At 43.9% G+C, this 26,042-nt stretch overlaps 2 protein-coding genes across 7 annotated transcripts; one reads left to right on the top strand and one right to left on the bottom strand.

The window, feature by feature from the left end:
* Positions 1–148: 148 nt before the first annotated feature.
* MRPL35 (mitochondrial ribosomal protein L35) lies at positions 149–2,012 on the bottom strand. Of its 2 annotated transcripts, none has more exons than XM_042808451.1 (4): positions 1,905–2,012; positions 1,593–1,758; positions 908–1,018; positions 149–682 (listed from the first exon to the last, which is right to left on the bottom strand). In XM_042808451.1, exons 1-4 carry the CDS (start codon positions 1,988–1,990, stop codon positions 494–496), a joined length of 552 nt encoding a protein of 183 aa, XP_042664385.1. In that variant the 5' UTR covers positions 1,991–2,012; the 3' UTR covers positions 149–493. The 2 variants fall into 2 exon arrangements, with proteins under 2 accessions (XP_042664385.1, XP_032843278.2); XM_032987387.2 differs by having other exon boundaries at positions 908–1,052; positions 1,905–2,009.
* A 116-nt stretch (positions 2,013–2,128) lies between these two features.
* On the top strand, positions 2,129–25,808 carry IMMT (inner membrane mitochondrial protein). Of its 5 annotated transcripts, none has more exons than XM_042807666.1 (15): positions 2,129–2,286; positions 8,425–8,501; positions 8,927–9,116; positions 10,954–11,074; positions 11,743–11,820; positions 12,936–13,037; positions 14,925–15,061; positions 16,061–16,164; positions 17,706–17,841; positions 18,699–18,828; positions 20,908–20,922; positions 22,454–22,677; positions 23,865–23,996; positions 24,394–24,523; positions 24,846–25,808. In XM_042807666.1, exons 1-15 carry the CDS (start codon positions 2,242–2,244, stop codon positions 25,448–25,450), a joined length of 2,226 nt encoding a protein of 741 aa, XP_042663600.1. In that variant the 5' UTR covers positions 2,129–2,241; the 3' UTR covers positions 25,451–25,808. The 5 variants fall into 5 exon arrangements, with proteins under 5 accessions (XP_042663600.1, XP_042663599.1, XP_042663602.1 ...); XM_042807665.1 differs by having other exon boundaries at positions 11,740–11,820; XM_042807668.1 differs by lacking the exon at positions 11,743–11,820.
* Positions 25,809–26,042: the final 234 nt, after the last annotated feature.

The raw sequence follows: 26,042 nt of genomic DNA, 5'->3' as shown, positions 1-26,042 counted from the left end.
TTTCTATGTTTATTAGCATGGAGACACGGTAACAGTTTATGTGGTATCGTGACAGGCAACGCTACCGAGACAGACCCTTCTCCTCTTCCCCACGGAAAACTCCATTCACTGAGCTACCTCTAAGTGATGGACACAGCAAAATAGATGCTGGGGTTATTTAAACATGTTTATTTGAAACATTTTAAGATGAATTACGTTCAATTATTCACTTTTAGTGATGTTTTGACTGTATTCATCCATGTTACACACAGCCACAGGAAACCAACGTACAGGTGAACAGCTTGACCTCCGCTAAGTAAAATACAACTGCAGCTCAAGATAACCTTGAATATTACTTTATTTTGGGCACTGATACCCATAATTCTGATCAGATGATATGCGTATGTTTATTTAGAAAAGTAACAGGTATTACAGATTTATGTTCTGAAATTAAGACCATACCACATGTTTCCCACCTCTTCCCTAGGGAGATGCAAAAATGAAACCAAGATTTCTACAAACGAAGATTTGTGCGATCGTGATACTTCTGGTAGGGATCATCCACATACCAATTTCTTCTTTTCCAGAAAGAAGTGGTCATTTTATCAAGGAGTTTACATTGCGTTCTGGTGCACAACACCATCTCTCTCAAACGCTTCCTCTGGGCAGCTGATTTCTTCCACAGTTTCTTCTTATAACCAGACTGTCAGAAGAAAATACAGAAAAGACCTTCGAGTGGGTCGCTGCAAATACACATATACAGCAATATCGATAAGCAAATCACGACAAATTCCCTACCATCAGGAAGGCAGGAGTCTTTCTACAGAGCTTTTTTTAACTTCCATACTAGCTACTGCCCTCTAACGGAAGAAAAACAATTAGCCCACTGACAGTAAAAAACGCGCTTATGTTATCAGAAAATTCTTACCTTTCTCCTAACCCAAAGGCCATTGTGCAGCCGCAGAAACCTATCGAGGACAGCTTTCACACTTTTCCTCTTTCCCTTCCGTAAGCTACAGTAGGTGAGAGTCCTCACTGGCTGTTGAAGTATATTTGGAAGTAGAGATGTGACACTAAAAAACACCCCCAAAGCAGGGAAAAAAATAGAACAGGAACAAAGCACCTTTTTGTAAAAGTAATCACTGGGGTTTTCACAGAAATTGGAAGTAGCTATGAGTTGTCCGAAGGTTAACAAGAACTCATCTGTCATTACAGCACACCACTTAATGAGTGTCTGCATGAATGCTAACTACGGTGCTGAACTCAAGCCAAAATCCATCTCTAAGTCACCATCCCACACAGAACAGCTTATTTCATCTACTAAAAGCGGTTAAACACTCGAACAAACACTCAAATATTACTGGCATTCAGAAATTACTTTTAGAATATTAATCATCAGCAAGAGAAACAATGCCGATTATAACAAGGCTATTTGTAAAGCGATGTATATTCCGTTTTGCATCCTGCTTCAAGCATCATGCTTAAAAGAAGTGGGAGACTCAGGGCTGAAATAAAGACCCGTTTGCTAGAGTAAAAAGAAGATCCTCAGACAAATAGGCTTATTTAAACCTTTTCCTAAGCTTTCCCTCCCAGAAGCACCGCGCAGACCGTACCTGCTGAGGACCGAGGGGGTGCCTCCCCCGGGCAGGCTCCCCCCGTGCAGCCGCGGTTTCCACAGCGGGGCCGCCACTGGTACCGGCCCCTGCGTGAAGCAGCGGGCGGCGAGGCCGGAGAGGGCGCGCCCGGCGCCGGCCCAGGGGACCCAGCGCCCCAGGATCCCTGCGGAGAGCCAGACCCTCAGGAAACGCCCCGCAACACCGCCCCGCGCCGCCATTTCACAGCCAGCACCCCCCTCGCCTCCCGCCTTCCCCGGCGCCGACCCGACATGGCCGCCCGCCTCCCCTCAGCCGCCGCGCGCCACCGACCCGCCACAGCCCCGCGCGCCACCACCGCCGCCATTAGGATTGCTGGGAGTGGGGGGGGGTAATGTCCCTTTCTGCGCATGCGCCATCGGCGCGGCCTCGCACTGCCGGCGCTGGCGGCGGCGGAGGGATTGTGGTATTTGCATACGACCCTTCTGATTGGACGCGCTGCCCGCCACTCCCCGTGGGGAAGCGAGCACGCCCCTGGCGGAACGGAAGGCTACGGGGCCGTCGCGCATGCGCGCCGCGCTTTACTCGCGGTGTGTGGGGAGGCGAAGGGGGGGGTGGAGCCGTTACCGCGCACGGCGCCTTCCCGCAGCCTGCCCCCAGCTCCGTGGCTATGCTGCGGGCGTGTCACCGAGCGGGGGCCGCCGTGGCCGCGCAGGTGAGTAGGGCGCAGCCCGCGGGAGAGCCCTGTTTGCCCCTCCGGCCGGTGAAAGCCTGGCCGCACCCGCCCATCACGGGGCCCGAGCCGGGCTGGGCCTGCCGGCGGGGGTGACACGAAGGGGGGGGGGGGGGGGGGGGGGGGAAACGAGGCGCGGCGCGTCCTCAAACCGCGGCTCAGTCTTCTCTGAATGACTTCGGCAGCGCGGCCCACGATTGGTCGCCCGGCTGTTGAGGGGCGGCCGCGGTCGCCAACAGGGCGGCGGGGCGGGCGGGAGCTGGGAGAGGGCACGGCGGGTGCACTACAAGTCCCGGCGTGCCTTGTGGGCGGTGGCGCCCCCTTCGCCCCGCTGCCTGCTGCCGCGCGGCACGCCGGTACTTGTAGTCTGGCGTCGGGCGCGCCGCGCGGCCTGTCGGAGGTTGTAGTCCCCTCGGCCGGTCATTACCGGCGCCGGGCCCGCCGCCGCCGCCTCTCCCGCCCGTCCCGGCCTCGGGGCAGCGCCGGCCAGCAGTCCGGAGGGGCGGCGGGGCTCGGCGGCGGCACAACGGGCCGGCCGGCTTCCTGGATGGTGGGGCTGCCGAGCCCGGTCACCGGCGGGGAAGGACGTGACCTTGCCTTCCCCGCCGCGGCCTCAATGCCCTTTCCCCGTTTTGACCCCCGGTGGGTCCGGCCTCCTGCCCGTGTCTAAGGACCCGGCGCTCAGAGTGATGAGTAGCGGTAGCTTTCAGCTCTGAGGGGGCCCGTAGTCCCGAGGGGCTGTAACGGGGACCAATCAGTCCTCACGGTCAGACGTGAATAGGAGAATAGGCGATGCCAGGGGGGAGAGTGCCCGTTGGACATGTTTTCTGGACATTTGCCCTTCCTCATCAGCAGAGATTAACATATTAATATGCTACGGAGCCTTTTTAAAGTAGATGGCCAAGTTTAAAAAGCTACAAGGGTTTAAGGGTGAGGGTAAGGCCCCAACTTGTATTTCAGGTGTCTGCTTAACAGTAATTTAATTTAGTCTTATTAGATCACTTTTATATTCCCCTCTACATTCCAGTGGTCATTACTCTGTATTCATACATTCATAATAAGTCAGCAAAGAAAAAGCTGTGCATTCAGTCCCTGTGGGCTCTGTAGCTGAAAGATGCCCGCTTTAAAGCTCATAATTCCATGCCACAGCTGGCATTTCCTCTGCTGCTTTATAAGGCCAGTGAGTTCTCTGGGCCAGGTCATCCGATGCCCACTAAAATAAGGCTCTGGGTTTGTAGACCTGGGCAGAGTTTCAGCTGGGAGTTGAGTAGACAGAAAACAGGCTTTTGCAGATGTTTATCACTTAGGGCTATTTGCATCTATTCAGTCTTCACAAGAATGTGTCTAGAATGACTGTACAGCACTGGAAAAACCAGTGTTATGGTTTGTACCTCTGAAGTGTGTCTTTGGTCTAGAAACATTCAGTGCAGGAATCATGCAAACAGAGGTGCCACAGCGCTCGGTGAAGTTTGTTGTCTGTATCTTTGCTGTTTGTTTCCTTACTTCAAAAAACATTTTTTTTTTTTTTTTTCATTTATGTCTACTTGCTCTTCCTAATGAGATCAAATACAACAGAGACTTTGGACAGCAAAAGTGGGTATGCAATGAAATAGTTTTTTAATATGTTTTGCTGCTTCTTATTCATATTGAGGGGAAGCTTTGTGGCATACTGGAGTGTACATATGACGACAGTTGCTGGTCTCATGGACTTTCTGCAACTAAAGGTTGGTTCTTCTTGGGTGGCAAAAGAGCCAGAAACTTAAAGAAGCAAATTTTTTAATTATAGTGCTTGTTTTGCAAGAAGTGCAGAATTGCAGACTCTAATCAAGAAGTGCTGACCTGATCTGAGATGACAGCAGGTAATTTTTCCACAAGTGTCACAGCAGTAACACCTTTGGGCTGTTACGAGGTTGTCACACAGATGCTGATGTCGGGCCTGGAAGGGACACCAGCAAGGTGACACCAGGATGCTCCAGCCAGTCGTGCTGCTCGTTGCCTCGCTGACCACCTCCCCCTGCCTGGGGGAGCGCACTCAACAGGCACATTCTTGCAGAGCAGCAGCACTGGTTTATTCTCTGCTCCAGCAGCGGTGATCCCCAGGCAGCCACAATTACACAGGTTTTATGTCTTCTTATCCATCTTCAATTTTCTTGTCTTTACTACCCCTTCAGCCCTCTCATCCCTCTTTTTTTGACATGAGACGCGTGTCTCATGTCACGTTTAGGAGTTTCTCTCACCTTGTTCAGTTACCTAAAGCTCAGGCCAGAGCCTTGGTGTCTGCCTGCAGACCTGATGGTGGCATAATTAAAGAGAGTGACAGCACCTTGCTGTTCAGCTAGTGAAACTTGATTGTTTGGCTTTGATACAGCCCCAAGAGAGACATGTATATTTTTTTTAAATATTAGGAGTAGCAAGTTGTAACAATAATTGTAAAAAAAATGGAAATAAACCCTTTTTACATTTATGTTATATGGAAGGTGGTAGTGAGGCAAGTCTGCTTCTGTTTTGTGATGTTAAGATACTCCTTTGCAGGTTAAAAAATCCAGTTGTTGAAGGAGAGCTGGACCTGGTAAGGACTGTGGGGTAACGAGTCTTTGGTGATGCTCGGTTGCTTGAGCAGTCCAAGAGAGCTGGGGGGCAGAGCGTGGCTGGATGGGGATAGCAAAGCAACTGCTGCTCCCCAAAGCCAGAGCAGCATGAAGGTTTAAGTATGGAAAATCCCAGTAATACTCGTGGTGGAGACTGGGAACAATTTTATTCTTCTCTCTTACTGTGAGCTCTGTGCATGGAGGATCACTAAGCTTGTTAACAAGTAAAATGAAGTTGTGGCTTTGAGAGAAGTGGGTCTTAATCACAGCAATCTCATAAATGATTTCAGCTACATGTGCAGTGCTGCAGAGAGACTCTTCCCTTATTTGGAGTATTTCTGTAGTTTTATTTGAAAAGAAACAGAGGGCTGCTTGTAAAAAGCAATATCTGGCAGAAGTCTTGAATGATGGGAAATTAATTTGAGTTCTGTGGTCAGGTATCCTTGCTACACCTAACCTGTATCATAAAAAAGACAAAATTCCTCTGAAGTTTCTGATTTGCTCTTTCTGTTTAAGTACACAAATCCCATGTTGTAGAAAACTGTACATGTTCCTCAAGCTTCATTCTGTGCAAATTCTGAGTCTGGATGCTTGAGCCTGGTGACTAGGAGAGATGTAGCTGGGACTGCATGAATGCAGGGGATGGCATGTCCTGTGTCTGGTTATTTAAAATTACCTGTGAGGTATAAGCCTGCAAAGCAGATTTTAAATTTTTTTTATGATCTAATGATGCTGTACCTGTCCCGAGCGCTTTGCCACGGCGAGCTCCTGTGCATAGCATCAAATGCCAGATTCACCAGGGCTCTTAATGTTAACCAGAGTGAAGGTACAATGTGCCCTGCAAAGTGATTCTTGTGGTTCTCTGAATATAAAATAATAAGCATTTAAGAAGTTAGCTGAAACAAATAGCATGTAGAAGTGCTGGAGGAGGAAATAGCAACAGCTGCCCTGCAGTGCCCTGGCTATGGGCAACCATGCTGTCTGTGTGATGCCTTATCCAAAGGGTTTTCTCTTTCTGCTCTTCTGCAGGACAGCAAGTGGTTTATTTCTGCCTTTTGCAGAACATAGGGACTCACATGTGATTATTTCTTCCAAATCCTTCCAAATCCATTATTGTAAACAAATAACAGAGGTCTAAAAAATTACAAACTCCTGGAAATTATACAAAGGGGAGATGAGAAATTACCTGTAAATTTCCAAATTATGGTGATATAGCAAATGTAAGCGTGATTATTATGAAGTCTGAAAGAGAGCAATGCTTCTTTAAAGAAAATGTTTATTAAAACAATCAGTGATACTTGGATGCGAGGGTGGAAAATTAGACTTGGACTTATTGGTCCCTGAAGATTTTTGGTTGTTCCCCTGGGCAGCTATGGGAATTTCTGTTTGTTGCACCATCTTGAAAGAATGAGTTGGTGGGGACTTGTGTTGGGCTTAGGTTATCGCTCCCACTGCTACGTGTACACTAGTGTGAGAGTCTGACAGAGTAGGCTGAGCACCTGCATTCTGGTTTCTCTCATTTTGATGAACGATGAATAAAAATGAGGATTTGGCTAATCATAGAACAGCCCTGCATGGAAGGGACCTCAAGAGATCATCTGATCCAAAGAGCAAAATGAGGATTTGGCTAATCATAGAACAGCCCTGCATGGAAGGGACCTCAAGAGATCATCTGATCCAAAGAGCATCTGGACTAAAAACAATAACCCCACCAAACAAACCCTTCCTGGTGTACAGAACTTAAACACTGCACGGCAAGAAGCAAGTTTTCCCTTTGCCCTGCTAGCTCCCTAAGTGCAGGAGCAGATGTGTTTACTGAAGGTGGGAGAACTAAATGGATGAGGTGTTGATTGGCATCGCTGGGTGTGAGTAGGGGCTGTAGCCAATATGAAAATGGATGAACTGGGTCAGGTACCAAGGTTACAGTTGTGGCAGCCTCCAGGATCAAGGCAAGTCCAGCCTGAGCCATGGTGCGGGGTACGATAACTTTCAGAAAGCCTGATGTGGGGCTTGAGAGTGCCAGCTTATGTCCAGGTGAGCATTAGGCAAAATAATGTAAACCCAGAGTGCTGAAAGGGACTGAAGTTGAATGGATCAACAGAAAATAATTTCCCCCCGCTCCCTCCTCATTTTATTGGGTTGAGCTGTACACAGAATGCTCAAATATTTTGCTCATCCTATGCTGCATGATGTAATAGGGTCCTATCAAGACTCAGAAGTATGTCCAGCAGTCGATTACGATATAATTTAAGAGACTTTTAGTAGTGAAATTCTCCTTGAGAAGGGGCCAATGAAACCTCAGTGTATGCTTCTGGGGCAATGAAGTCTAATAATCAAAAAAATTACAGAATATATTTATTATTTTGTCTCCTGTTTTGTCCATCATAAACCAGAAAGTCAGCCACAGAGCACAGCTAGGGCTAGTGAAGGTCTCAGGGGTAAGAAGAGCATGTTTCCTGTTGCTGTACACATGCTCCTGTTACTAATTAAAAAACATTGGCTGCTGTTCTGGAAAGAATAAGAATTCAGTGTTCCTGCCTTTCCTCACTACACTGTTGGACGAGGATGAGACCTAAACCACAAGATTTGTAATTGTTACTCATTGCCATATGGAAAAGGAAATAGAGCAACTTATGTTATGGGGGTTATGTTGTAGTGAGTCATCTCTCAGGTTTATTTTTTTCTGTTTGTTTGTTTTGGGGTTTTTTTTTAAAGAAAAATTTTCTAGTTGGCCAAAATACATCAACTGTGAGAAGTTCTTTATGCCTTTTACACTGATTTCCAGTGAGTCTCATATTTCTCTCTTAGCAATTCACAGTGGGGAAAAAAAACACCTAAGGGGGGCAGCATTTTTCCTTTTGTGGGCAGGAGTAGCTTAACCAGTCTTTCTGGTAATTCTTAATTTTCAGCTAAAATATAAAGATAAAGATCTTGGGTAATGAGGTTTTTGTTAAGTAGAATACAATGAAATATCACTCTTCATATAGTAATTTCATTTGTATTATAATATGATGTCTGTCTGGGAAGCGTATGTGTTAATTCTTTTAAAGAGGAAGTCTTGGTTTGGAAGCTCAAGGAGAACCATTTGTATGTCTTCCCAAATGAAAAGTTTTAGGTATTTAAACTTCTTGTTGCTGTTTTCTGCACTGCTCACAGCTGAGCTGTTATAGTGCATGAGATTGTTGAAGAGAATCTGAACCAACCCAGTTGTACTGCCCAAACTAGAGGTAGGGAACAGGAATAGGCAAAATAAATGCAGAAATAAACCGTGGTTGGGTTTTTTGGCTCATTTTTCAAAATGCCTAATTATTTATTAAAATGCCTTTAACCTGCAAAAGCTGCACGTGAGAAAAACTCTTCTTTGTTTAGGGAAAACAGAGTTCAACCTCACTGCTCTAGTGCTGGCTGCAGCCTTCCTTCGGAGGGTGCGCGAGAGGCGGTGATGGAGCAAACCAGACCGAAATTGCTGTCGGGGTGAAGGGATGTCTGAATGTGCTCACTGCTTAACTCTCGCCTCCTCCGCCCCTTGCAGAATAGCCGGTGTGGGAGAGCGTCACTCCGTCCCTTACGACTGTACCGTGGATATGCTACCCCCTCAGGAGAGTCTGGGTATGTAGAAGGTTTTGGAGGGTGGACTTAGTTCTTCTGCTGCGTTGACCAAGAGGGAATCTGCTCCTTAGTTTCACATGAGAGCACATTGGTAGTGGTAGGATTGGGCTTTTGTTGAGTAACTCTTATTCTCATGGTATTGTTTGTTCCTTCTTTGCTTCAGTCAGCTTTAAATGAAGCTAATCAAGATGATCAATATTTAGAAGGAAGGTTGTGGGTTGCTGTCTTATCTTTGGGTTAGTCATGAACCACTGTGGTACCAGGGATTTGCTGGTGCTGAGAGCGATTTAAAGTGGGCGCTGGGTTTGTTGGCAAGTTTCTGGAACAGAGTGGTTGCCCCCAGCTGTAAGCTAAAGACTCACAAACTGTTTGATGTTCATCATACAATACAATTTACATAACTTTCACTCTTCTTGCCCCCTCAGTGTTTCTGTAGGCAAAATCATTGGTGCAGGTGTCCTATTTGTGGGTGGAGGAGTAGGTGGAACCGTCCTGTATGCCAGCTATGATGCGCAATTCCGGGAGAGCGTAGAGAAGGCCATCCCCTACTCTGATAAACTCTTTGAGATGGCACTTGGTCCCACACCTTACAGCACACCGATGCCAAAGAAACCGGTAAGTGTTCTCCATTCACCCCTCCCTTTATTCTTCTTGGTTTTTAAAGAGAGCATCTGCTCTTAGTTTTCAAATTCTGATGAATTTTGCTGTGTGCTAAGAAGGTAAGAATTTTAAGAATTTTGAAGAATTCTTAAATTAAGGTTTAAGAATTATGAACTGAGGTACTACTTTGTGCTGCATAACAGTGATGCTTGTACATTTCCCATTATCATCTCGTGACTGTGGTCTGTTGGTTGTAAAATTATTATTTTTATTTACAGTTAAATAATCTAGTAGGATCTTAATTGAATAGCTGCTCTGCTTATACTCAGAAATAAATTGGGGGGAGAGAGGGGCAGGTGACGTGCTAGAATTTAACTATTTTACTAGAGGCTTAGCCTAGTTAGCAATGTAGTGGGATTAGAAAGCTGTTATTCCAAGCTGAACTTATTTCAAAGAGGACTGAGGACTTTTTTGAATGAATAAAGATTTGAGTGGTATAGAGCCATGCATAAGCATCATACTTTGAAATCTTAGTGCTGTGACCCTGCAGAAAGGAAGACCTGATACTGCCTTCAGCACAGCTGTGGATATCGAATCTGGAAGGTTCTCTGTTCCTGCATCTCAAAGCAAACACTTCCCAGTTTTCCAGGAATGCTGAAAAGCTGCTCAGGCTGTGGTTGTCCTGAGCTTTCAGAAGCTATTTGATCTTCAAGAAACCCAAAACATTTTTAATTGGCGTTTAAGCAAGATGTTCTTAAGGAATGGGACAACATCAGTTAACCAGAACTGTATCTCTTTCAGTTTTAACTATGCTTCACCTTATGATCATCCAAGCTCTTAATGCTTCCCAGGCACTAGTAAATTTTGCAAAACAGACTGGTCAGATAGCAAAGTTATGACCTATCCAGTCATGGCTCTAACTCAGATGCTTTAATTTTTACCTTGTGGCTTTGCACGATGGATATTAAAGGATTAATATAAAACCTCGGGATACTCTGCTTCAGTTAGTGTGAACACTAGCATCTGAATCCTTGCAAAGGGAAGTCAATAAAGTCATGCAGACCTGATACTTCCATGCCCGTCAAACACGTATCAAGCCTGTAATAGCTTCTGTTTAGTGATAATTGGATAAAATAGTGTTTGTTCTTTTTAAACATATCTTTAATTATGTAGTCATACGTCTTTAAAACAATTATATATATTTTCCATTACAACTTGAAAGGAATTTCTTAGAAGTTGGGCAGGGTGGGAGCGGGAACTCCCATTAGTGTTGGTGGACAAAAAATTACAAGTCAGGGAGCAAGCTGTTGGAGCACTTACCTGAAAAACTGAAGCTGGATAGGGAAGACTGATGGTCTAATTTTTTTTTGACAATAAATGCTCAAGAGGGATGAAATGAGAAGTGTCAACTGAGTTAATTTAAGCTACACCTGTATGGACTAAATAATATCCTAGGAGAAATGAAATCTGCTTTCTGGAGTTATTTCAGACTTTCATGTACTTGTGGCTTTTGTAATTTCTGCATTATCTGTAGTCTTTCAAAACAGTCAGAAGTGTTTGGAATGCTTTGGGCATGAAATTACTTGCTTTTTATGCATACCTTAATAAATATTTGTAGTGCAAACTGCCACTACTATGCCTTCAGTTTTGGGGTGGTAAAAATTGTAAAGATTACTTCTAAATTAAAAATCAAGGCAAGAAATTATATGGCCTTGTTACTGTTTTGATCTGTAACTTGAAGTTTAGATTTATGCTAGTTGCCTGGACTTGGAGATGTTCTTTTCCGTTATAACGGAATCAGTGAGACACAGGCTGTTTGGAAAACTGGTGATATTTATTTTGATTTTTCAAGGTACAGCAAGGTCCACTAAAGATCTCATCTGTAGCAGAAGTAATGAAAGAGTCTAAACAGCCCGTTACCAAATCCCAGATGAGCAAAACAGAAGCTGTTGCTCCTTTGGAGGAAAAAGAAGGTAACTTTACAGAATCTCATGTAGAGAGGAGCAAAAGACATAATGATCTCTTGCATCATACATCCTGGATAGTTAAAATAGTCCTTTGGAGTGGTTAAAGATGAGTATGTTATAATTTCTTAGAATTAATTTATTTTCAGTCATGAGAAAACTTGTCTAAAATGGCTTTAGCGGCTTTATTTTTTGCCCCCCCCCCCTTTTTTTTTTTAATATAAATTTACCCTATAGAATATTTGGAATTTAACACAAACAATGACTATCCTGCACAGTTGAGATATGAGACTCAGCAGGAAGAGCACTTTGGGTGCTACATTCTGAGGCCATTTACCTCTTCTTCATTCAAGTGCAAGAAGCTTAATTTTGGATAATTACTGGGGTACTGTAAAGCTAGATCAAATAGAAGCTGGTTTAGAAAGGAGCAGTTGTGACATCAGTTTTACATTTGTCTCTCGTGGCTCCATGTGTATGTATGTGTAGATAATACCTGCTTGCTGTTTGTCCAGGAAATTCTCTTTTTTCTGGAAATAGTAGTATCAGTGTTCAAATAATATGTTTCTACAGCAGAAGAAAATTAAGTCTTACATGCTTGTTCTTACATCCTTGTTCTTACATTGTAGCACATATATACTGACTGGTTTTGTTCTATAACCCTGTATATTTGACAGCAGGCAAGGCTGCGGCACAGATCATCTCTGCAACAGGTGTAGCCATGTCGGTGCCAGCCCCAGGGATACAGACTGAAGAAGGTGAAAAAAATCATGTGAACACAACAAAGAAAACCAAAATCCTGTAGCTTTGACTGCATAAATTCTTACTTCTCTGTTGCTATCTGTCATTTTTTAAAGGCACGATTCTTTGTGCCTTTTGCAGAAGAAACAACTTCCATCAGCTGCAAATAGATTTTTAACATACTAAGAAGCTGATATTCATACCAGGTACAGGTATGCATTCAGGACAGGTGCAGGCATGAACACAAGAGGAAAGCCTGTTGTTGTGCTGAACTGGAGCTTGTACAGTCCAGTTTGCTTCAGTTCTTTGCAGCTTTCTGACTGAGGTTCAGAAGAGTATGTCTGCCTGGGGCTAAGTGAAGAAACTGCTATTGTTTACCTCAACAAGAAACACTAGCTTCTATATGATATTTTCTTTCAGATGAGATTATATTAATATGTTTAAGTATGAGCACATTTCATTAAAAGTATGCCATCAGTAAGTAAATATATTCTTCAGAGTTAGCATCAACATTATTAAAAGGTAACCTGATGGTTTTTGTTGCAGCATGAGTCTGAGAGATCTGGGCTCTCTCCTCAGTTCACATGCAGACTTGCTGCTGGTCTTGAGAGAATGACTTAGGTCAGTGTTCACCATTAAGGCATTTTAAGTAACCTTAGGCTAGGGAGTAGAGTGTAATTGTGATTCACCATATAACCCTTTCACTAACCTTTCTTTATTTTGGCTGGACTCTCTAAGCATGCCATAGGAGAACCGAAAAAAAATAACAGATATTCACTTTAAGTTTAAACTTGGCTCCATAAGTGTTTTTTACTTCTTGTTTTGCCCTTCACTTCTGAATTTTGTGTATTTTTGTAACTAGACAGTGTAAAATCTATAGATACGTGTGATGTATCCATGCACCTTTAATTTTAAGATTATGTGAGACTGGCCTTTGTAACGATGGGTATAAAAATTCTTGAGGTAGTTTCAGCATGCCTTTGTGCAGAAGTCAGATTTGTAAAGAGATATTGACTATAAAAATAAGTTTTGAAAAGGAAAGTGACTTCCCTGCAAGTAATCCATATACTAATTTGGACTTTCCACTTAAACAACTTAAATTTTTTTTTTTTTTTTTAAAACTTCTGAATAGGTAAAGAACAGGAAGGTTCCCATGCTATAAAAGAACGGTCACCAGAAGAGGTTGCGGCCCGGCTTGCCCAGCAAGAGAAAGAGGAGCAAGAGAAGATAGCAGGTAAGTCCATACTGTTAGTTTTCTTGTACGTGTTGTACATGACACAAGATTTGTGGGACTATATTGGCTTTAGAATTCTGAGCTGCTTATGCACCTCTGTTGTTGTCTCTGTATTGTGTTGGCAGAGTCAGTGGGGGTGAAGCTGCTTCTCCCCACTGACAAGTAACTGATAGTCAAAGAATGATGGAAAATTTGGGGTTTGAAGGGACCTCCAAGGACTCGAATCTGTCCCCCTGCTTGGAGAGGTGAGACAGGTGAGAATAGACTAGACTATTTCCGATGGAAGGGACCTACAGTGATCATCTAGTCCAACTGCCTGGCTGATTCAGGGCTGACCAAGTTTAAAGCATGTTGTTAAGGGCATTGTCCAGATGTGTCTTAAGCACTGACAGGCTTGGGGCAACGACCAGCTCTCTAGGAAGCCTGTGCTGGCGTTTGACCACCCTCTGAAAGTATAAATAATGATCCTTCTGCAGGAAGGTTGCTCAAGGCCTTACAGCCACCAACCTTCGAGTGCCAGTTAGAGGGAGAGCATTCCTTCGCTTGACCTGGGGGAAGTGCTTTTGTTTGATGCAGCCCTGTTCTCGGTCAGGACTCGTTGCTGCCAGAGCACACTGTTGGCCTGCGTTCAGTTTGCCATCCTCTGGGGGCCTCAGGTCCTTGTCTGCAGAGCTGCTGCCTTCACTTGTTCAGTAGTGGTTCGGGGACAGGATGTCAGGGCTCTGGGAAGAGTTGCCTGTCAGTTCTGAGTTGGGAACTATGCCAGTCCCTTGCTTGGCTCTAACTCTGACAGACCTATTAATCCAGCTGTGTTACTGAGAGGTGGTCTGGCTTTTCCTGTGTCCCAAAACTCATGTCCTCCTTGTGTGTCATGCTCAAAACAATGAGTTTTGCTCCCCCCTCACCCCTCACTTCAGATTTTTTGTTTGTTAGATTTTAAATACTTCCAGGCTGTTGTTCGGTCTTAGTTTGGCTGCAGCATGATAGTTTAAATCATGAGGTCTGGGTCTTTTTCTGGTTTGCCTCAGGGGAAGCCAGAAAAATAGAGACTTTTTTTTTGTTACATGGTGTTTTGCTGTGTAGCATGTTCAGGCAATATGTAACCAGCTACCTTGTTACTTACCTTCTGAAAGCAAACCCAGCTCAAGCTGCAGATTGCTTGCAGTGTTAGAAAGCTCTTGCATTGTCCTTCAGCCAGTGCTGAGGAAGATGAGAGGAAGACCAGCCTCTCGGTGAAATGGGTGGGTGTTGAAGGGTGACTTTTTTGCAAGTGGAGAAGTTGAGATGTTACATTGGAAAAAATCCAGAGGAGTATTTACAGGAAAGGTTGATTTTACTTACCCTATTACTTAGAAATAAATGTCTGACTCCAGAAAGGCAGATGTTGTTCGCTCTCATTAACCATTCTGGTTTGACTTCTGCTTGAATAATTATTAGCCTATTTGTGCTTCTATACCAATAGGAATATAGTTGAGTCCACCACCTTCTTGGCGAGGAAGAATAACTCTGCATTTGGAATATGTCTTACTTGTGGAAGATAGGAAAAATTCCTTGTTTCCTCTAAATAACCACTGTAAAAAATGAAGATGGAAAATACCTATTGGTTTAAATGCGCCCCCCTGCAGAAACATGGTAAAGGTCTTCCACTGAGTAGCTTTATAGCTGTAAGCGCAGACCCGAATCTTAGAACCCTTTCTCTAACTAAGGAGTGTGTTCTGGCAACCTCTCTTCTTCCATAGGCTGCAAACACAGTTTCTGAACTGACCAAATCTTTTGGGTTAATAGAAAATAGCATAAGGAGACACAGAAGATACAACATATCATTTTACTAATTCTAAGGCTCTTTTCTTTGTAGTTTAATTTAGTTAATTCTTTTTTCTTTTCCAGCCCTGGCAGCAACTCTAGAAGGAGCCTTAAGTGCAACAGCTCGTATAACCCTTCAGGCGATTACTGCCCAAGAATCAGCTGTGCAAGCAGTGAACGCCCATTCCCAAATACTGAAGGAGGCCATGGACAATTCTGAGGTAAACTGGACAAATGGGGATAACTTTGGGTTTGGGTTTTTTTTTCTGTATTGTGTTCAGTAAAACTTTTCATTTCACAGTTAAAGTTGAAAGCTTTTCTTGCAATGTCTTTTATCAATGTTTTAACTAATCTTTCCACTTGTGAAATGTGGTGTAGTGGAATAATACAGTGGGCTTGCTTTTGAATCCCATCTCCCCCATCCCCGCCCCCCCCAACTCCTTTATTTCTCTTTTGCAATAAGAAAAGTTCAAGTTAATACATTGGTAGTCTTCAAGTTGCATTTTAATTCATTGTATTTTAATTCTTAATTCCATTTTTTTACCTAGACATAGTTAGGGTGTCATGCTGTCTACCCTGATAATTCCATTGAACAATTCCCTTTGCCAAAATCTTCTTTCTGGATTGTTCATTTCTTGTCTGGAAATGAGTAGGGGATGTGTGAGTGATACCACCCGGTGGCTCTGGTGTCCTAACGCTGGGGTTTGTGTGCATCCACTCTTTCCTCTTCAGTTCTGGAGCAGAGAATATAATTTACTGACTAATCAAACAGAGGCATACGGACAGCTAAACAAGCACTGGAAATTTAGTAGTTAGAAAAACAGTTCTCTTAAGAGTTTGCTTTTAAGCTTAAGTATTAAGCTTACTTTAAAATTAAGCAACTTTAATAAAGTACAGTAATACTTTAAGCTTAAAAGCAATTTTAAAGTATTGCAGTACTTTAATGCACGTAGAGATTTTCCCCCAAAACATTGTGGCACCATACAGTGATCCTCTCACAAGCTCTTCTGCGTGGACAAATGGCTGTTGCTCAGGTGGAAAAAAAACACTGAAAACCCATTTGTAAAGCTTCCAGCTGTGCTCTTGGTAAAAGACGAGAATGTTGCTCTGAGTGAAATGTGTAGCAGCGTGTGAATCTCTACAGGCTTTCATTTTTTTTTTTTGATAACTCTTTTATTTAGTGATTGTAATGACCCTAATTAGGAATCTGTGCTTCTTAGACTGCTGGGGAGAAAAAATCATCTCAGTGGCGCACTCTGGAGGAAGCGCTGAAGGATCGGAGGAGGGCAGTGGATGAAGCTGCTGATGCCCTTCTGAAAGCCAAGTGAGTTGCTTGTTTTAAGGCTTATTGAGTGGTGGGTTAACATCGCCCGTGCAAGGGCTGGCAGACACTAGATGAGTTTCTAGAAATTATGCAGCCACCTGTGTTCATATTAAACTGATGTGTTGGTGCCAAATAAAAAAAAGGTTTCATACACTAATAAATATTTTAATTTGCAGTGTATATACCTTATGTGCCTGTGTACATAGTCCTCACTGTACCAAGAGTCTGAAACAGTCCTATTCCTCTTTTTAAGAACTCGTTTATCTCCTTAGTACTTACAGTGTTGGTAAATTCAAATAAGATTAAAAAACCTCCATAATCCTTTTAGTATTATTTCTGGATAATTTTGTCAATATTAAACATATCATAAGGACTCCATGACTGCACTCTGTGTACCGAGTCAGCAACATCACTAGCTGGTTTTAGTCATAATGAAAAAATAAACCTTACAGCATTGTTTGGCAGTTCCATCTGTCAGCAGAATTGCTTTTAAGGTTAGATTTTTATTAAGCACATGTCTAAAAAAACTGGAATTCTGAAGTGGAGCACTGCTCATAACCCAAGGTTCTGTATGAACCGCGTTGATGTCCACTGAGTCTGGTGTGCAGATGTGTTGTGCAGGGATTATAGCAGCAAAAATAAGATGACAGACCAATATCTCCAAGTTGGCCTAGTGATGAGGATAGGAATAAATTTGGAAACTGTTTGATGCTTCTGAGGCTGAGGGGGCAACATCAGCCCAGAAGTTGCACGGTTGCTATTTGAATTATAAGCTTCTCTTATCTTTGAAGTTGCTGTGCTGACTGAAAATAGTTAGGAGGTGTAACTGAGGTTTCAAAGAGTAAAACGAAGCTAATGCAATCCCCAGATGAGCTAGCTTTCATTCTCTATTGCTCCACTGGATCCTCCGCTTTTATTTATTTGCTTATTTATTTTAAAGCTTGTTCCTTATTCCAGTGAGGGCATTAGAAACTTCTGTTGGTTTGAATGGATTTGGAAAAGGAATGCTTTTGCACTTTTCCCTCTATTTCCAATTATGCTAGAGGAAAGCAATTCTTTCATAATTACAAAAAAAATAAATCTATCTTTACAGAGCTCTTTAAATTTTCTCCCATCCTTCTTTATCTCCACCAGTCATCATGTCCAAAACACTTTTGCAAGAGTAAGCCATCTATATTAGAAATGTTTCCTTGATACTCTGTTATGTGATGGAAATGTCTGCTTTGTCATAGTAACTTAGTTTTACTAATAGTAACCCCTTTCATCTTCCCCCTCCAGCAAAGTCTTGAGTACTAATTGCACTATATAAGTAATTCTCACTTTACATGGAATAGACACACTGACATCTTCAGGTTTCAGGCTGTGGAAAAAAATAATCTGTAATCACGGCATCTTAGCTGTAGAGCTGGTAGATGGGGAAATGTCAGTAGAGTTATCCAGTAGTTCTTCCTATAAATACAGACAGCATAACGTAAACTTGTATTTGGGCTTATGTTGTAAGATCTGTATGTGTTATAATTAGCAGCTGCTTCTCTTTTCAGAGAAGAGTTAGAGAAGATGAAAGGTGTCATTGAGAATGCCAAGAAGTCTCAGATCGCAGGAGCCAAATCTCACATTATTGCTGCAGAAGAAAACCTTCATCATATGATAGTTGACTTGGACAATGTCGTGAAAAAGGTAATGCTTCCACAGACTGTTTATGATTGTTGTTAGGGTAAGGACTACTCAGCAGCTTGCACAGACCTTCCAATCCCAAATCCTCTGTAATAGATTCAATATTTTTTACAGTGTAAATTCTGTCCTTAGCTGTACTCCTTCTTTGAGCTGATTATGTGACCAGTAACCACACACAAGATGATCTTTGTGAGAACTTGAACTCCGTCCTCAAAGAGTCTTCAGCCAGCTTGATTGGTGTCTGTCCTTTCTGTGGGCAGCTTGTAATTCTTTCCGTTTGATTCCAAGAGGAATCTAGCATGAGGTTAGGGAGGCGCAGGAGCAATGTGTGCTAATGACTTGGTGAGTGAGTCACTTTACAGCTCAGAAGACTAGGGAAAAAATGTAAAACTGAAATTTATCTCCCTTTGCAGGCCAGTTCATAATTCATCAGGTGTGTTTGGATTGAACTTAGCCTAGCAGTGGGAACACCAGAGCTTGCTGAGAAGAGGGCAGCTGTCACAAGATTAGCTTGCTAGGCCTATATGATAGCTGTGAGCAAAGAGCTAGAGATCTTTCAAGATACAAATGGAATTTAAAATACTATTTTGGTCCTGTCTAGGCTACAGACTGGCTGTCTAGTTCCAGCATGTGTGTGAGACAAAACGGATTAATGGTAGTTCCAACAAGTAATTACTGTATACGAGGGGTTTGATATCACAGGGTGGGGTTCTTGTACTTCCCACAAATGAGTTCGCTTTGGTTGGGCTGGAGGGTAACGGTATCTGCAGGTAACTCGGGGCCTGGCTTTAAATTATGTATGCCTCCGTTTTCAAAACTTGCTCTGAAAAATAAACTGATCTCCTTTTTGTTTGTTACAGGTTCAGGCAGCACAATCTGAGGCCAAGATAGTAGCTCAGTATCACGAGCTTGTGGCTACAGCTAGAGAAGAGTTTCAGCGAGAGCTTGACAGTATCACCCCCGACGTGCAGCCTGGCTGGAAGGGGCTGAGTAAGTCTCGATTGCAGGGCTGCTTCAGGCTTAAACAGCAGGCACTTCAGTTTGTGGGGTTCTTGCAGCTACAGCCACCGAATTGAATGTCCAGCATCCTGTTTTCCATATTGGTTGGTTGGTTTGAGAGCGAAAATTAGTTCACAACTAAAATAAGTAATCTAAAGCAGGTGTTATGGAAAGGCTTAATTCTGGAAACTACCTGTGCTGTATTGGAAGTCTCCCAAAGCGTAGCTGTTGGATGATAAATACGATATAGTTGTTTAAACATCTCTTCCCTCCCCTGGCATTCCAGGAAGAGTGCCAGGTCACTCCGGCTTTGGATCACATCTGTGGTGCTCAGTGATCAAGTATTTGTCTGGTTGACTCTTGATTATAGGTATTGTAACACACCGTTATTACAGGGTGATAAAGAACTCCCTGAATTTCTCTAGATCATCACTGAACTGGTAGATATACTGAAAAAGGAGAATTCAGCGTTCATATGCTACCTACCCCAGTGAATATTATTTCTAAATTAAATTGACACAGTAACTTACCTTGAATAATAGCCGGTGCTGCACAAAAGCAGTGAATAGGTGTCCTACGTTTTTTTTTTTTATGCTATTACTACTACAGTTCTTTGCCTGAGATCTGAAATCTCATGAGCTAGGATTTACTTGAGGTGGTCGGATTTTTCAATTTGAGCTCTTTTCTGCTTTCCTTATAACAGAAAAAAAGTGTGAAATGTGATTCCAAAGCAGTTAGTGTGCGTGTCTCTTACTAGAGGAAGAAACGTATTGCCTTGAGCTGTTGCGAATGTTGGTGCACCACAGTTGCAGAAAGCAGCCAGGACAGGAGTCACACTCAGGATGAAGTTGTGACGCTTGCCAGCCAGCGCACCCCCAGTAATCCCTCTGCACACTCCCTGCTGGCTGGGACCGCTACTTACTTACCTTAACTACTTTCATTTTAAAGATAAGCAGAGCTGCAGGAGGGGGAGTGTGTGCCTACACCACTGTTGTGGATAAGAGGCTGCAGGAGCTCGTATGGTACATCCATGGAGCAATTACTGCCTGTTGTAGTTAAAAAAAAATAATTCCCTAAAAAACATTTCCCAGGTATTTCCAATCAGGGTTTTAACACAGAATGTACTAAGTGATCTCAGCCTTTTCTAGCCTCAGTGTTCAGAGGTAGCTGCCATGACTTTATTTTTGACTTACAATAGATTTTTTAGATGTGATACCTACTGGTTGAAAAAAAATATGGTGTTAATATTGCCTAATAGTTTTCTTGAAGTATATGATGAATTACAATGTACCCTTTCCTAATGCTACTTTGTTTTAGAAATGTGGGCTTTAGTCCACAAAAAAACATTTTCCTCGCTAAATGAATACACCAGATCTCTGGAATGGTCAGGTTTTGTTTAAAAAACAATCAACCAACCACTCGGTACGTGTGGGGAAGACATTTTAAATTACCGAATTGTTTTCGGAGTTGGTTTTGGGGTATTAGTCTTGAAGAAAAAAATATTTATTCAGGCACCCTGGAGATGGAGCTGCCTTTCCTTGTGCAGAATAAAGGGAGAAATCTTGGGGTTTGTGATCGCTGCCCTTTTGAGGGAGGAGAGGGAATCTCCTGGTAGTTTCCATGCCCTCGAATTCATACTGGTGTGACCTGCTGAAATATGCGGGACGGACTTGGTAGGGTCCGTGACTCTCACTGCAGCTTGGGAATTTGTTTCTTAACCAACTGCTTTTGATTTATAAGAGCCTAGAAAAGTCAGACTAAAATTTCCAATGTCCTGTTGCACTTTTCTACTTCAAACTTGATTTCCTTGCTTTGGCCGAACTCAAACACCAATCCCTGGGTTTCCAGAGGTGATCGTAGTGGTGGGGATGTCTTGGGCTACATCTTGCCTTGTAATATAGAGACACTTTTATACTTGACATACCGTTCTTCCTGAATTCCTAAAGACTTGGACTGATGTTTAAGTCACTGTAGATAAGAAGCTCTTAGTTTCCTATTTTACTTTTGCATGACTGACTTGCTGTGGTGAGTGTGCATTAACTTTTCCAACCTCTCCTCTTTCTGTTGCAGAGATAACTGACTTAGGTGAGTTACTGTAACTTGTTCTGGTCTTGTGAATATCACCTCTTTGTCCTTGTTCATGTTTGTGTGGTACATGACTTTAAATTACAGACAATATCAACAAAAGAGTGAAATGTTGCATTCCTAAAACATTTCAGGTTGAGGTGTGCTTTGGGATCCTTTCCGCTAATTTTGCATGTCTAGCTTAAACCACAAACTCTGCATAGCAGCACTTCCCAGGTCAGTGTCATTGCTGGCTTGTGGGAAGCCAGGTTTACATTTTCTTTGTGAATTTAAGCCAGTTGACGCATGCTGCTGAGATTCCAATGAGAAACAGAAGCTTTGACCGATTCCAGTTCAGCTGTGTGATGGTGCTTGCCCGCACTCGGGCCCACCTCGCAGCAGTCCTGGCTTGCGAGAGGCGCTGGATGCACCAGCTCCTGCTGCTGCCACTGAAACACCTGGGTACTTCATATGCTTGAAAATCCACGCAGGGCTGCTCCGAGCTGGGCCACCAAAACCAGATTGTTTAATTTGAAGTTGGCTTGGCTCTCTGAATTTAATCTTCACGATTGATTTTAGAAGCATTGATTAGCTCTTTGATTCTGAGGTTTATTATTATTTATTTTTTCCTCCTTTAGTCAAAGAAACGTAATTTGAAACTGGAGCACAGTAAAACCCCGTTCTGTTTGTAACGGTGTTCAGTTCCACAGCTGAGCTTAGCGCCGCTGCACACGAGCACTGCTGCCCCGAGCCCTCCTGCACCAGTCCTTTCTCCAGCAGAAGGGCTGAAGGACTGTGGAATTTCACTTGCTTTGGACCCTGCAGGATCTCCTTCCCGAGTAGTCCCCGGTTTCCCGTCCAGGCGATTGAGCTGCAGTACAAAATGAGCTGCAGCACTTTACAGAGCCTGTGCCAGTCTCAGGTCATCAAATCTACAAATGCTGCAGGCTAGCTTGTGTCCTCCTCCTCTTCCAGCAGAAAACCAGCAAACTTCTTAGCAGACACAGATGTAGTTGTGACCCCTGCTGCTCTCTGAGTAGCCAGACCTGAAAGGTACAAATTGGGGTAAGAAATCAGACTGGGAGCAGTTGGTCTAGAAGACTGTTGAAGAGAGAAGGTAATTCTGGCAGCCTCTCACAATGACTTCAGTGTCTTCAGGATCAAATTTCCATAAACTTGTACCTAGCTGGAGGTATCTGTGCTCCTGGTTTTACATATCCTGTGGCTCCGTGTGCTGTCACAGGGCAAAATACACAGGGGTGTAAAGACCAAGAAATGGGAGGAGTTGACAACAGTCTCCTCTGATTGTGTGTGACATAGACAAGTGAGTGTAAAAAATAGCTGTGAGTAATTTCAAAGCAACTAAGGCAATTTCTCTCCTAGACAGAAAGTACTTGGTTGTAGGGGTGGCTCAGAAAGCAGCATTGGGTGGGCATTAGCACAGGTCAAGGGCTCGAAGTGCTCAGAAACTTTTCGTAAAACAGGCAAGGCGGGCAAGCACCATGGTGGCAGGTTCCTTGGAGACCCTCCTAACGCCCTGTGTTTTCTCTAGCTGGCCAGTTATCGACAGACGACTTAAATTCTCTCATTGCACACGCCCATCGCCGCATCGACCAGCTAAACAAGGAGCTGGCGGAGCAGCGGGTGAGGGAGCAGCAGCACATCGAGTCAGCCCTGGAGAAACAGAAGCTTGAAGATAAAAAAGCGTTTGAGGCAGCTGTGGCCAAAGCGTTGGAGCATCACAAAAGCGAAATTGAAATAGAACAGGAGAAGAAGGTAAAGTGGTGTAACACACCTGGCTGAATCTCCGCCTCAAAAACAAAGCAGGGTGTTCGGAGTGATGGGAGACTTCAGGGAGGGTGTGACCCCCAGGCTACGTGTGGGAAGGAGATGCTGAGCAAGGAAACTTCTGCAAAGTCAGAATGGTCAAATCGTATCGTGAAACAGGGAGTGACTTTCACGTTCCTGTCTGCTGCCGGAGATGGGATTACTGGGTCAAAATAAATGTTTGAGCTGACCCAGTACGGCCATCTCCGGGCCAGGTCGCCCCCCTGTCCTGCCTCCAGCAGGCATCTCCATGTCCTTCCGCTCTTTGCCAGCGGTTTGGGATTTGATTTCTTTCAAAAAAACCCATGAAAACTCCTTAGAATTTTAATGCTGCTTTGGACATGAAGCAAGTGCAACTCGCAGATGTAGGAATCTGGGCACTGGAGGTTTTATTTTTTGAGATACTACATTGCAGGCAGATGCTTGTGGCAAATACTCCTGCTGTTTTCACATACCTGCCTCTAAACATGAGATTAAACACTGGCCATTAGTTGAAAAATTTGCATTGATATGAGGATTTCATCTGTAGCTTGTTAGTTGAACGCACTGCAGTAAGAGGTATTAATTTAGAGCTCTTTTTAAGGGTTGTTTGAACCGTCATCTTTGCATTTAATGGAAGGTTGGAAATCACACAATCCTTTCAAAAAAAACTCCACAGAAAGTCAAACTGTTTGCTACCAAATAAACCTGCACCATGCCCCCTTGTGCTGACCTGCGCTAAAGTGACTGTTTTATACAAGAGCAGGTAAAAGGGGTATTGCCATTTTATTAAACTGTGTCTATCTTGGACAGTATTACAGCACACAGGGAAGAGATAAAGTCTGTTTTGTTTGGAAGCTGGTTTCTAAACACTCCTTTAGTTTGACATGTTGCTGTATTTTTTTATATAGTATTTGTTAACTGCACCAAGTGCCTAGTGAGTAACCATCAGACACAGGCAGTGTGGACTGTGAAGCTCTTCTAACACCTTTAGTTATAAAAATGGACCTCAGCAGCTTTTTAAGATGAAACATGGGCTCTGGCAATGCCACTTCTATAAAATGTACCCTAGGTAATCATCGCTGGCTGATGTAATCATAGTGTGTGGCAAACAGTGAAAAAGAGCAGCGTAGTAACAGCCGCTTGGGTGTGTACAGGTCGAAGAAGTCCGCGAAGTGATGGAGACTGAAATGAGGACCCAGCTGCGGCGGCAGGCTGCTGCCCACACAGACCATCTGAGAGATGTTCTTAAGATCCAGGAGCAGGAACTAAAGGTGGAATTTGAGCAGGTAAGGGAGAGGGCTCCCCGAGGGAATCGGGGGATATTTGAACCCTTGCAAAGCAGACGCTTCGCAGTACCAGACTCCTGAACCATCTCTCAGGAGACTGAAATGTGGGCTGGGGTGGGAGGTCTGCTCACCTGGAAGAGATGAAATGGGGAGTGCCTGAACGTGGGGGTGTTATTCAGACTGGTCTTAAAAGCTTTTGCTGTAGGTGAGAAATCTTTGATGGTTACAAGTGCAGTAACTTAAATTCGCCCTAATAGGGCTTCTTACTGCCATAGTGTATTTACTACCTATATTGATCCTAGCAACAACATATTTATAGAAACATATCTTAAAAATAAGGGCAATATATCAGACCAGAAACAGCCGTTTAATTATACGTTATCTTGCTTTGTTTCAGAACTTATCGGAGAAACTGAGTGAACAAGAAATGCAATTCAGACGCCTTACTCAGGAACAGCTCGACAACTTCACGCTGGATATAAACACTGCCTATGCCAGGCTGAAGGGAATTGAGCAAGCAGTCGAGAGTGAGCACTGAAACCGCATTTCTTTAAGGGCTAAAGTCGCGATCCCTAAAGGCCTGTTACCCAAACTGGGGTGCTTAAACCCAGGCTTAGGCACGTAGCCTGTGGGCCTGGGTTTGCTACCCCGAGCACCCCGCAAATCCCCACTGTGTGAATCTGAACCTGTCGCCTTGTTCCAACCCTGGACGTGCTTTAAGATCAAGTGCCAGGCAGGCGGCTGCTTTTGAAAGCAGAGTGCTCCCAGGGGTGGTGTTTGCTGCTTGTGCTCAAAACCTCCTGTACGTGTGCCCCTAACCGAGAGTCCCTTTCTTGCCTGATTTTGCAGGTCACGCAGTAGCAGAGGAGGAAGCCAGAAAGGCCCATCAGCTGTGGCTTTCTGTTGAAGCACTCAAATATTGCCTGAAAACAGCCTCTGGGGATAGTCCCACCGAACCACTGGAGAGCGCGGTGAAGGCCATCAAAGCCAGCTCCAACAGCGCGTTTACAGAAACCCTGACAGCAGCTCTCCCTCAGGAGTCCCTGACGCGGGGAGTGTACAGCGAAGAGGCCCTCAGGGCACGGTTCTACACGGTCCAAAAACTGGCAAAAAGGGTGGCTATGATTGACGAAACGAGAAACAGCTTGTATCAATACTTCCTGTCTTACCTGCAGTCGCTGCTTGTGTTTCACCCTCAACAGCTGAAGCCGCCGGCTGAGCTCAGCCCTGACGACCTCGATACGTTTAAGTTACTGTCTTACGCTTCGTATTGCATTGAACGCGGAGATCTGGAGCTGGCAGCTAAATTTGTCAACCAGTTAAGAGGAGAGTCTAGGAGAGTGGCACATGACTGGCTGACCGAAGCTCGAATGACCCTAGAAACAAAACAAATCGTGGATATCTTGACGGCGTATGCCAGTGCCGTGGGGTTAGGAACAACTCAAGTGCAGTGAGCTGGGAGTGGAGTTGTGGAGGCAGCTCAGCACTCGGTTGTGCCGGAAAGAAACCCCCTGATCTCCCCAGGGTTGCAAACCAAGCTGCTGGCAGGGGCTGGAAGTGTTATTAAGTCAAAGCACGGGTACTGTCTTGGTTCCTTGCACTGTATTTAACTTCTTCCCCCCTCCTGTTGTATTTGTAGGGGTTTTGAGTTATGACAACCAAGTTCAGGAAGCTTCTCTACAATTTGTGTAACAGTTTTGTTTCCCCCATTTTACCAAGCAGGCTTGTGATCCAACCACCATAATGTTTGTAACCTATCATTAATGATTTGCCAGTTTGTCAGCTGAATAAAACAAGACTTCAACCACTTTCTCCCGCTGTTCAGTCTCCTATTTAGAAGTCAAATAAGAGATCAGTATTTCTCTATGACCTGAACACAAAATTTCTCTGTTTTACTCCTTTCAAGGGGCCAGAATTCACTGAGGTGATCACTGTCTACTCATTAATTTGTAGAGCTGTAAAAAAATCCAGGTTTAAGTAGACCTAACTTAAGCTGGTGTCAGAGCACATTCTGGGGGAACTGCTGCCCTTGCCTGCTGCTTCTCG

Source organism: Tyto alba, unplaced genomic scaffold (assembly GCF_018691265.1).
Source record: "Tyto alba isolate M040663 unplaced genomic scaffold, T.alba_DEE_v4.0 Super-Scaffold_6, whole genome shotgun sequence".
Lineage (NCBI taxonomy): Eukaryota > Metazoa > Chordata > Aves > Strigiformes > Tytonidae > Tyto > Tyto alba.
Note: the sequence above shows the minus strand (reverse complement) of the source record. Positions and strands in the feature narration are given on the sequence as shown.

What these genes read in the sequence shown, in the direction of transcription:
- MRPL35 (XM_032987387.2), bottom strand. Translation starts at nt 1,983, where the DNA reads ATGCGCAGAAAGGGACATTACCCCCCCCCACTCCCAGCAATCCTAATG. An exon ending in GGCGCGCGGGGCTGTGGCGG is followed by an intron (nt 1,759 to 1,904) that starts GTCGGTGGCGCG and finishes GGCTCTCCGCAG; the next exon opens with GGATCCTGGGGCGCTGGGTC. An exon ending in ACCCCCTCGGTCCTCAGCAG is followed by an intron (nt 1,053 to 1,592) that starts GTACGGTCTGCG and finishes GGTGTTTTTTAG; the next exon opens with TGTCACATCTCTACTTCCAA.
- IMMT (XM_042807665.1), top strand. Translation starts at nt 2,242, where the DNA reads ATGCTGCGGGCGTGTCACCGAGCGGGGGCCGCCGTGGCCGCGCAG. An exon ending in ACCCCCTCAGGAGAGTCTGG is followed by an intron (nt 8,502 to 8,926) that starts GTATGTAGAAGG and finishes TTGCCCCCTCAG; the next exon opens with TGTTTCTGTAGGCAAAATCA. An exon ending in TCCTTTGGAGGAAAAAGAAG is followed by an intron (nt 11,075 to 11,739) that starts GTAACTTTACAG and finishes TATATTTGACAG; the next exon opens with CAGGCAAGGCTGCGGCACAG.